Source organism: Gracilinanus agilis, chromosome 2 (assembly GCF_016433145.1).
Source record: "Gracilinanus agilis isolate LMUSP501 chromosome 2, AgileGrace, whole genome shotgun sequence".
Lineage (NCBI taxonomy): Eukaryota > Metazoa > Chordata > Mammalia > Didelphimorphia > Didelphidae > Gracilinanus > Gracilinanus agilis.
Window position 1 is genome coordinate 354,019,710 of NC_058131.1, and position 11,264 is coordinate 354,030,973.

The 11,264-nt window shown below is 46.9% G+C and overlaps 1 protein-coding gene across 1 annotated transcript in view; it reads right to left on the reverse strand.

Moving 5' to 3' along the window:
* Positions 1 to 1,040: 1,040 nt before the first annotated feature.
* LOC123233774 (poly(U)-binding-splicing factor PUF60-like) overlaps positions 1,041 to 11,264 on the reverse strand; it is a 28,852-nt gene continuing 18,628 nt past the window's right edge. The window contains 2 exon segments of the mRNA XM_044659825.1: positions 1,041 to 1,110; positions 1,256 to 1,321. Coding sequence (XP_044515760.1) covers positions 1,041 to 1,110; positions 1,256 to 1,321 — 136 coding nt within the window.

Here is an 11,264-nt window from a genome sequence, read left to right on the forward strand (position 1 = left end):
TAACAGAATTTTGACAGAGAAGAGTGAATCCCGCTAACCGTGATATGGGTTCTGAGGTTCCTGTCCTTATTTAGGCGCTCAGGCCTGAAGGGAAGGTTCCTGAGCCTGAAGCCCCCACTTATCTCATACTATTTACCCTACCCCTAGCAGGCACCCTGGGGCATTAATTCCCCTTTCCAGATCTAGAGAAGGGGAAAAGGAGGGGAAAAGGAGGAGTTCCTCCCCAGGGCCTAGCTCTCAGGCTAAGAGGGGAAAAGTCAGGGAGAAGTTGAAGCTGCTAATTGCTAATCCCCATGGATGCCGGGCTGGGGCCTTGGCAAACCTGCTCACGCGCCTACTGATTAAAACCAGATGGTTTAGATCTGCCAAGTCTCCCTAGGGTTTCCCCTCCTGCCTCCCTTGTCCCTAAACCAAGAAGTCCCACCCCAGCCCTTCTGGGTCTCCTTCTGGCTCAGAGATTCTCCTAGTTCTGATGGTGGTAATAGTCAGGATAGGAAGCCTGTGCTTGAGTTTAAACCCCAAGGAAATGGGAGTAAGAGGAGAGATGGAGGGTGGTCTCCACCTATCCTCCTTCTGAGAATGCCTGGGGGGCCCTCATCAGGTCCCTGGGGACCAGAGTTTGAGACAACGAGCTTTGGCTGAGAGAAAGAAGGAAAATGCTGCTGAGATCTCTGGGGGCTGAAGAGAAAACGTGGACCTCTCCCCACCTAGGAAGGGTTAGATTCATCCAGAAAAGAACAGGGGGCACACAGAGCCCTCTGGCAACAGAGGTGAGGGACTTCGGTTGTGCTGGAAGGAAAAGAGGTCTGGGTGGTCTGTGGGAGTCAACTTCTGAGGCCCCTAAGGCTGGACTTCAAGTGGGAAGGCACTAGGTGAGTGGTGAGCCTCAGTCCTTCCTTCCCCTTGAGACAAGGGGCAGAGGAAAGAGCCCCAGGGCCCCAGGAATCCTGTCCCAGCCTCACCTCATCTGTCTCTCCCCACACCCATCCCTGAGCTGAAGAGACTCTCCAAGCAGAGGCTGACTCCCCTTCCCCTCCACATCAGCCGGGAGCTTCAAGGCGACCCTGAGCGATGGGCCTTTCCAGGCGATGGGCCTTTCCAGACGCTGGGCTGGGTAGAAGAAGGAAAAGCTTTAAAAACTGCAGGAGAGGCTGTGCCACAGGGGAGGGCCACCTTCCTATGTGCTGCTTTACACTGTAGTGGCCCCCTGATCCAGACCTGGAGACCATCACCTTCAGGGAACCCAGGCCCTCACCTGGTCTGGATCTCAGTCCCAGATGTAGAGTGGGGCAGAGAAGAGTCCCAAAAGCCAGGCATCTTCCTGGGGAGGGCAGAGAGATACAGGGAGCGGCCTCTCTTTACTCTGTCCACCTGGCTCCTAGGTACCAAGGGAGAGGGAGGGGGTGTGGAGGCGGGCTTCCCTGTCCCACATAAACACAGAACATCTCACCTGCAGGGAAAGACAAAGGCAGCCAGGCTCCTGCTCTCCCTCCCGAATCCTGTTCTCTTTTAATCCCATGGGAGGAAATCCAAACAAAGATACACTATTCTCTCTCTCTCTCTCTCTCTCTCTCTCTCTCTCTCTCTCTCTCTCTCTCTCTCTTTTTCTCTCTCCTCCTCCTCCTCCTCCTTCTCCTCTCTCTCCCCCTCTCTGTTTCTCTCTCACCAAACAGTAAAAAGAGTCCTAGATTTAGAGATGGAGGTCCTGGATTTGAATTTTGGCTCTGATGCTTAGAACTTATGTGACCCTCTTCCAGACTCAGGTTTACTCCCCTGGGAAATGAGTTGTTGTAGATGAGCACTGTCTCCCCCACACTCACTCATTAGTACCACATTCCCAATCATACTCCCTTGGGTTAGGGTGGGTGAGTTCCATGTGACCCCAAACAGCCACACTATCTCATGTCCAGAGAGAAACAAAGCCATCAGGGATGGAATGCTCTTCCCTTTCCAGATGAGGGTCTCACCCAGGTCTTGCTGATCCTCAGGAAGGGCCTTTTTTTCCCCCTTGGTTTTGTAAAAGAATGAAACAAGGACCCTCTACACTGGGTGCAGGCTTACCTGGCCCGTGGCTCAGCTCCCTGGGGGTGCCTCGAGCCACTGGGATCTCTGTTTCCACTCCAGCCAGGCAGGTGTGGCGTCCCACTGTGGGTGGGGCAGGTGTTTGGCAGATGTGAGGGAGACGGTTGGGAACACCTGCTGCCACCCAGACTAAAGGTGGTCTTAAAAGGTCTTCAGGGCCTCATGTTCCCTCCCTCTACCACCTGGGGGTGTTCACTGGGCACAAGCAAGTGAATCTTCACCATTCCTGTCCCCACGGTCACCCGCCACCCTCCAACCTGGTGCAGCTCATTATCTTTCCCCATGAGTCCACCTTTCCTCCTAACCTCCCTATTTCTGTCAGCAATACTGTTTCCCCAGTTACCCAGTTTTGAAATTTAGAAGTCAGCCTCAACTCTTCACTCCCATCCCCCATCTCCAATTTGCTGCGGAGTCTTATGGATTCTATCCTTTACAACATCCCTGGAAACGGTCTCTTCCTCTCTACAGCCCCCCTCAGGACCTCATTGCTTCTCACCTGTGCTATCATTACAGAAGTCACCTCGCTGGGACCCCTGTATCTCAGTCTCTTCCCTCTCCAATCAATTCTGCACCCAGTTCCCCAACTGGTTATTTCTGAAGCTCAGGTCTAATCATGACATTCAAGAAACCTCAACAGTTTCTTATTGTCTGTAAGGACAAAACAAAAACCCCTCTCTGCCATTGAAACTCCCTTCTCTGGCACTCACAATCTATCTCGCACTTCTCTTTCCAGGCCAAATCCCCATGACTCCCATGAACTCTGCAATCCAGTCAATGGAGCCCTCTTGTTTCCTATCCATATTCTATCTCCTTACACCAGACCTTTTTTGCATTAGTTGTCTTCTAGGCCTGCAATGCCTTTCTGCCTTATTTCTGCCTCTTGGAACCCCTCCTTCCCTTCAAGGCTGAGCTTGTGACATTTCTTTCAAGGGGCCTTTCCTGATACCCCTCAGTAATTAGTGTTACCCCTTCACCAATTATTTTGGTGCAATAAATACAACTGCTTTGTATTTATTTGTATACGGGAAGTTTATTCTCAGTAGAATGTAAAATCCTCAAAGGTAAAGACTTTCATTTTTGTCTTTATGTTCCAAGAATCTAGCAGGCACAGAGAAAGTGCTTAATATATGCTTATTAAAGAGAATTAAATTGGATTGAGGCAGGGTGGTTTCCAATCCCTCAGATGAGATCAGGATTTGCCCTAGCTTAAGGCAGGCAAGATGACTGGACCCCCACCTCCTTGGTTCAACAAACATTCATTAATCCCTTACTGTATGCAGTACTCCTGTTTGGTATACAAAAACACAGGGGAGTCTGCAATGTAAGGAGATGTAGAAACATATGTTTAAATAACTGTGAAACAAGGTAGAGGGAGATGAAGTGTGATGGAGAGGTATGAGCCAGGGTGGAGAAAGAGCCTCATGAAGGAGCCAGCTGGCATCAGGATCTGTCCTGGAAGGATGAAAAAGCTTTTACTAGATGGGGCATCCAGACCTCTGGAACAGGAAACAAAAGCATGGTTGTAGGAGAGGGCAAAGACAAAGAATGTTGTACTGGACAAAACACTGGATGTAGAGACAGAAAAGCTGGGTTTGGATCCCAGCTCTATCACTTGCTAGCAGTGTGATCATGGGCAAGCCCCTTCCCCTTTCTCAAACTCAGTTTCCTCATCTGTAAAAAAGAGAGAATTAGATGAAGTGACCTCTAAGACTTCTTCCAACTCTAATCGGAGGAAAGCAAGTAGACCAAGCCAGATAAAGCTGGAAAGATGGTGGGACCCTCTGCTCAGGGCCTCAGGGACAAATCTTAAGGGACAATTTGAAACCTTTGTTCCAGTTAGAACGGTCCAGAAAGAGGGGGAGCCAGGAATGAATTCCCTCCGCCCTGCTGGGAGGTTTCTTCTTGGTTTTCTTTTGTCTACTATAAATCTTTAAAATCTTATTTTTATCTAAAGTTAAACACTCCATTTCTATATACATTGTAGAACAGAAGGAGGGAAATGTACATAAAACTGCAAATCTCCATTATGTACAGCTTGCTTTTATTTTTAACTATAATAAATTCAATATGTAACTCTCAAAGCTGTCCTGCTTGTCTGTGATTCCTCCTCACCTTTCTATTCCCTTCTTTTTTTGGAGGGAGGGGGAGAGACCCTTCCCCTCTCCCGTTCTCTCTTTTCCAATTTGAAAAACAAAGAAAAAGAAGAAAAGCAAAAGCCTTGTAACAAACATGCAGTCCTGACAAACAGATCCCCCCATGGGCCATTTCTTATTCTGCATCTGGATCTGCATCACCTTTGTCAGGAGGCAGTACCTGTTGGGGATTCATGGCCCCACTGGTGAGTCAACTAGTATTTATTAAGCACCTACTATATGCCAGGCACTGTGCTAAGTCCTGGGAATACAAAGCAGGAAAAAAGAGTCTCTGCCCTTAAGGAGCTCCAAGTCTGATGGGGGGGGGGGGGGGAAGGCAGGAGGAAGAAGGTTAATAGCCAAAGAGGGTACTCTGAAGCTTTCCTCAAGGAAGTGTCTAAGCTGGTTGTCTTGCAGTCATCATGGGGGCTGGGCTTTAGGGTTCTCCCTGTCATGAATGGTGAGAGAAGGTCAATCTTCAGGGACAGGGCAAAGGGATTCCTGAACCCCTTCTCTGACCTTTGAGATCTGTGCAATGAGCTGGTGGCCAAGTGGCAAGAAGCCAAGGATTCAACATGCATTTATTAAACAACTCACATACAATGCACTGAACCATGAGCCAGTAACAAGAATAGCTGATGTTTAAATCAAACTTTTAAGGTTCATTGTGGCATACTACAGAGCCAATCTTAAAGTCAGGAAGATCTGGGTTCAGATCCTGCTTCTGACATATATTGTGTGTGACCCCAAGTCACCTTAATATCTCAGTGCCCCCCAGGAAACTCTCTCTTTTTTTTTTTAAATCTTTACCTTCCGTCTTGTGTATTGGCTCCAAGGCAGAAGAGAGGTAAGGGCTACGCAATGGGGGTCTAGTGACTTGCACAGGGTCACAGAGATAGGAAGTGTCTGAGGCCAGATTTGAACCTAGGCCTGGCTCTCAATACACTGAGCTACCCAGCTTCCCCTCACCCCCCAGCAACTCTCTAAGACTCTCAGATTATAGAAGAATTGCCCTTTGGTATGGGGAGTTTCCAAATCATTCCATATCAGAGGTCCAATATTAAAAAAAAAGTTTCCAAAATACATTTTCTCATCAAGAGGCAGCTCTCTGGGACTATAAATTGCTGGTTTGCAATGGAAGAGGAATTTTCTGACTGGTGACAGGTTTTTAAAAAAGGCTAATTTGGTACCATAAATATTATTGTTGTTGGTTGTTATTTTTATTATTTCTCTTCTACAGATATGGAGGCTAGACTCAGATTAGTAAAGTGATATCATGCCCACAGTCATAGGCTATTCTTTTTTTAAGGCTTGTAAAGTGAACTTTACCCAAAGTCACAGAGCTAGTGTTTCCAGACACATTTGAACTCAGGTTCTTTTAATTCCAAAATCTGGTACTCTGTCCAGTGCACCACATAGCTGCCCAGTCATATACTAATTTTTCTTTTTTAACTCTTTCCTTCTTAGAATCAGTACTATGTATTGGCTCCAAAGCAGAAGAGCATTAAACGATTGGCAATGGGGGTTAAATGACTTGCCCAGGGTCACACAGCTAGGAAATGTCTGAGGTCAGATTTGAACCTAGAACCTCCCATCTCTAAGGCTAGCTTTCTGTTTGCTGAGCCAAGTAGCTGCCCCTGCCATATAGAGTCTGAGGTCAGATTTGAATCTAGGACCTCTTGTCTCTGGGCCTGGCTTTCCATCCACTGAGCCACCCAGGTACCCCCATATATTATTCTTAAGGTTCCAAGGTGGGATTTAAACCTAGGCACTCACTGACTTTAAGACAAGGACTAGCCTCCAAGCTATACCATGCCACCTCACAAATCAAGCTGATCTTTTCCTCAATTCAACTAAACAAGCATTTATTAAGTTACTTCTATTTGTAAAGCATTGGGGAACAAATACAAGCAAGACAACTGGGAAGAAGACTGAGCAGGAATAAGCCTCCACATTTCTTCTGCTATGGAACTTGAACCCAAAATCTAACCCTAAGCTGTCCCCTACTTCCTCTCATTGGTCTGCTCATATTGGGAGAGAGGGAAGCTGTATGACTGGCAGGGTCAGCAGCAGACAGTGCCAAGTACCAGGCATGTGAACACTTTAACCTCTGTGAGACTCAGTTTCTATATCTGTAAAGAGGGACACATAGTAGCTGTGGGACCCTGGGCAAGTCACTTCATCCTGCTTCAGTTTCCTCCTCTGTCAAATGAGTTGGAGAAAGAAATGGCAAAGCACTCTACTATCTTTGCCAAGAAAATCCCAAATGGGGTCAAGAGAGTCAGAAAAAAACAACAATTAAACAACAACAAAGAGAGAATAGCTGAATGCAAGATCCCAGCTTTATCCTGACTATTGTCCCTTTTTGAGATGCCAAATGAAGAGTCATGAGCCCCACAGAGGAAAAGAAGTGTTTCCTCCAAAATACAGGTTGATTCCTCTTCTGCCCACCTCAGTTTCCTCACTTCATCTCTACCTCTCCTCACTGTAACATGGAGAGGAAGGAGTTGGATTGGACTACTGAATCTCTGAGGACCTTTCTAGCTCTAAGATTTTGTGAATCTGAGTTACTGAGTCTTCCCGAGGGTCAGGACCAGAGTCTCTTGGGAAAGGGTAAGGGAAATCAGCATTTACAGAATGCCCACTAAGTCTAAGTGCTTTACAAGTATTACCTCATTTGCTCTCACAACAAACCTGAGAGGCAAGGTGCTATTATTTTATCCCTATTTTGCAGTTGAGGAGTCTGAGGCAGACACAGACTGGTTAAGTGGCTTGCCCAGGATCATATAACTAGTAAGAGTCTGAGGTGGGATTTGAACTTGTATCTTCCACACTCCAGGGTAGGTACGCTCTCCATGGGATGATGGAATTCCAGCACCTCCTGGAAAAGGATCAGCATCTCCATGAATCCTGGGGGTGGAATACATGCCCAACACATATGCACATGAAGGCAGGTATATACCCTTGTAGAACAAATATGGCTATACACAAGGGCTCTTTTTAAATCTCGAAGAACTAGATAAATTGGAAAGGCCTATGAGTCAGTCCCTGCTGTGGCTCTTTATTACTTACTGCTAAAATCAAATGCAAATTCCTTTATTTGGCATTTAAAGTCCTTCAGAGCCTGGTACAACCCACCTTTCCAGCCTTATATCACTCCCCTTCATGTATGCTACCGTCAGGCAAGCTGGCCTTCTTGCTGTCCCTCACACACAAAGAAGCAAGGAAACAGACATTTGTTAAATGCCTACTATGTAGGGGCAGCTGAGTGGCTCAGTGGATTGTGCACCACGCCTAAAGATGGGAGGTCCTGAGTTCAAATATGACCTCAGACACTTCCTAGTTGGTTGACTCTGGGCAAATCACTTAAACCCATTGCCTAGCCCTTACTGCTCTTCTGCCTTGGAACTGACACTTAGTATTGATAATAGGACAGAAAGGTAAAGGTTTTAAAAAAGATACCTATTATGTGCCATGCCCTGTGCCACAGCATCTTCTTTGATCTTCCCATTAATCTGGGAGCTGGGAGGTAGGAGCTATTGTCATACCCATTTTACAGTGGAGAAAATGAAGGCAGATGGAAGTCAAGTGACTCGCCCAGGGTCACACTGCAACTAAGTGTTCCTTTTTACAAGTGAAGATACAGAAATAGAATGTCTGAGGTTGGTTTTAAAATCAGTCCTCTACCTACTATATCATTTAGTTTTCTCTGGACTCCATTATACGTTTTTTGTCTTCATGCCTTTTTCACATACTGTATTCCATGCCCAGAATGAATTCCCATGGGCTCTAGAATCCTTTGCTGAATTGTTTGGTCATTCAGTTGCATCTGCCTCCTCTTGACCCCATCTGGGGTTTTCTTGGCAAAGATACTGGAGTGGTTTGCCTTTTCCTTTTCCAGCTCACTGACAGATGAGGAAACTGAGGCTAATAGGGGAAAGTGGCTTGCCCAGAGTCATCCAACTAGAAATCTGTCTGAGGCCAGATTTGATCCCAGGTCTTCTTGACTCCAGGCTGGGCACTCTCTCCACTGAGCCACCTTATGCTTTAAAGCTCAGCTCAAGGACCCCCTTCTCCGGAAAGCCTTTCCTGACTCCCCTTCTCCCCTCTGGCTGTTGGTGCCTCCTCTCTGGTGTTGTCTTATATTTAGTTTGTACTTGCTCTCTCTTCGACGAGAACGTGAGCTCCTTGAGGGCAGGGACTGTTTGGTTCTTCTCCTGGGATTCCCGGTGCCTGGCAGCACAGTGCTTAATCACTGTTTACTGAACGACAGAAATCCCAACCTGGCTCTTGGGTGGGTGCCACACACACAGTGTGTGTGGACAGCTTCCTCGCCCCCTCCAGGTTACCCGTGGAATCTAAGGGTCCCCAGCTTCTTGAAGAGGAGAAACAACTGGTTTCCTCAAATCACTGCTTACTCCTTGCAGGGGACCCCTTCCTGGCCAGAGAGTCTGCCTTCCCTGGAGGTGTGCCTCCCTGTTACGGACCAGGAAAGAGAGGCCAGTCTTCCTTCCCAGAAGGTCTGCTGCCACACAAGTGGAAACATTTCCTGGGATTATACATGCATTCATATGAAACCATCCAAGCTTGTTTGTTACCCTAAGTGTAATGACAGTTCAGAGGAGGGAGGGGGCAGTGGTCCAGGGGAAAGAACACTGATATAGAGTCGGAGAACCTGGGTTTGAGTCTCACATGCCACCTTGGGCAAGAAACTTCATCTCTCTGTCTCAGTTTCCTCATCTGAAAATGGAGGGAGTTGGATCGGGCGGCCTCTGAGGTCTCCTCCGACTGGAAATCTATAAGCCTGTGGTCAAGGAAGACTTCCAGGAGGAGGTGGGATGTAGCCACTAGTGTCAGGCCTGGAAGAGATCTTGGAGCTCATCTAATAATCCAACCCTCTCATTTGGCAAATGACCAAACTGAGATCCAGGGCAGCGAAGTGTTTTGTTTGAGGTCGTACAACCATGGGTGGCTGAGTGGTACAGTAGATACAGCACCAGCCCTAGAGTCAGAAAGACCTGAGCTCAAATCCAGCCTCTGAAACTAGCTCAGTGGCCCTGGACAAGTCACTTCACCCTGGTGGCCTCAGTTTTCTCCTCTGTTGAATGAGCTGGAGAAGGAAATGGCCAACCACTTTATATCTTTCCCAAGAAAGTTCTATATGGGGTCATGAAGAGTCGGATACCACCGAACAACAATACATACAACTCTTGAGTAACCGATGAGTGACTCACAACCAACCTCTCTCTACTTCTCATTCAGAAAAATGAAAAATAATCTAGGCAGGCTGAGAGGAAGGAAAAGGACATTCTAGGGGGAGGGAAACAACATGAGCAAAGGGCTCGCACCTCAGCTAGGAAGCAGGCATGCCTAGAACAGAGGGTTTGTATTAGAGAGTAGCGGGAAATGAGGTTGGGGAGTTAAACTGGGGCCCAAAGCATGGTGGTGGGGGAGCCTTGAATGACAGACAAGCTGGGATTTAATCATTGTGATCAGGATAATTAAAAAAAATGTAAATCCCAGCCAACATTCACATTTATATCACACTTAAAAATTCAAAGAGTATCTTTCTCTGTGGGCAGCTAGGTGGCACAGTGGATACAGCACAAGGCTGGAAGTCAGGAAGACCTGAGTTCAAATCCAGCCTCAGATATTTACTAGCTCTTTGGCCCTGGGCAAATCACTTCACCTTGTTTGCCTCAGTTTCCTCCTCTGTAAAATGAGCTGGAGAAGGAAATGGCAAATTTACTCCATTCTTCTTGTCAAAAAAACCCAAAAAGGGTTCATGAATGGTTGGATGTGACTAAAAGACAATTAAACAACAATATCTTTCTTACACTCTTAAGTTAGGCAGGCCACATACTATCCTTCATTTAGCAGAGGAGCAAACTGAGGCCAGAGAAGTTAAGTAACTTGTTCATTCACAGAGCCAATTAAGTGACAGAGATGGGATTCTAATCCAAGTCTTCAGACTCCAATCCTTCTACTTTGTTGCATTAATTATAACCATTCCCTCAAAGAGCATCTATAAAGTATCTACATACAAAGCACTATCCTAGGCACTTAGGATACAAAGACAAAAAAAAAAGGAAATAATCTCTGCTTTCAAGGATCTTGCATTCTAATTTGGAGGTAGGGAGAGGGGAAGAATACAAGGTACATGCTGACATGCAAATATAAAATAAATGCATTCAGAATAAATACAAAATAATTTTTGGAAAGCATTAATAATTTGGGGTGGGATTAGAAGGGCTTCAGATAGGAGGAGGCATCTGAGCACCAGAGGGACTTTCAGCAAATGTGTACAAAAAGGATTTGGAGGAACAGAGGCTCAGGGCCTGGGGTAGGGCAGACACAGGGTGCTGGCTGGGAGGCTGGGGCAATGGGCAATAGGGGACTGGACTAGGGCGGTGGCCGAGGGGAGAGAGAGGAAGGTATGGCTCCAAGGTATATTTCAGCAGGAAAATAAACGATGGGACTTGGCAACCGACAGGATATGAAGCGTGAAGGGAAGGGAAGGGTCAGAGAAGACACTGATCTGAGGCTGGCCGGATGGTGGTGCTTTTGTGAGAATGTCAGGGTTGGGGAAAGCACATAGGAGGCCTTCAGGCATCAAGGTGGAGAGGCCTATCTACAAAGGACAAGGAGCCCAGCCCTGTGGGCCTAACTCATCTCCTGTAGGGCGGGCAGTACTACCTGGTGGCAAACAGTACTAGATTTGGAACCAGAAGGCTGAGAATCTGGTCCCAGGTTCTAACACTTCCTAGCAAGAAGAACACTGACTAACTGAGCCTTAGTTTCCTCATTTATAAAATGGGGATAATAATACTTACACTCCCTACTTCATGAAACTTTGTGAAGAAATCCATTTAAAATCCCAAAAGTGCCACTGGAATGTGATCTTTTATGACATCCATGCTGGCTGAACCCCTACTCTATCCCAGCTCCTGTGCTCAGGAGCCCTGTACCTCCCTACCTGTGGAGAATTGAGGCTGGGGGAGTAAATGGAGGAAGGAATGGGGCCCACCAATGTCCTCTAGGCAGGACCAC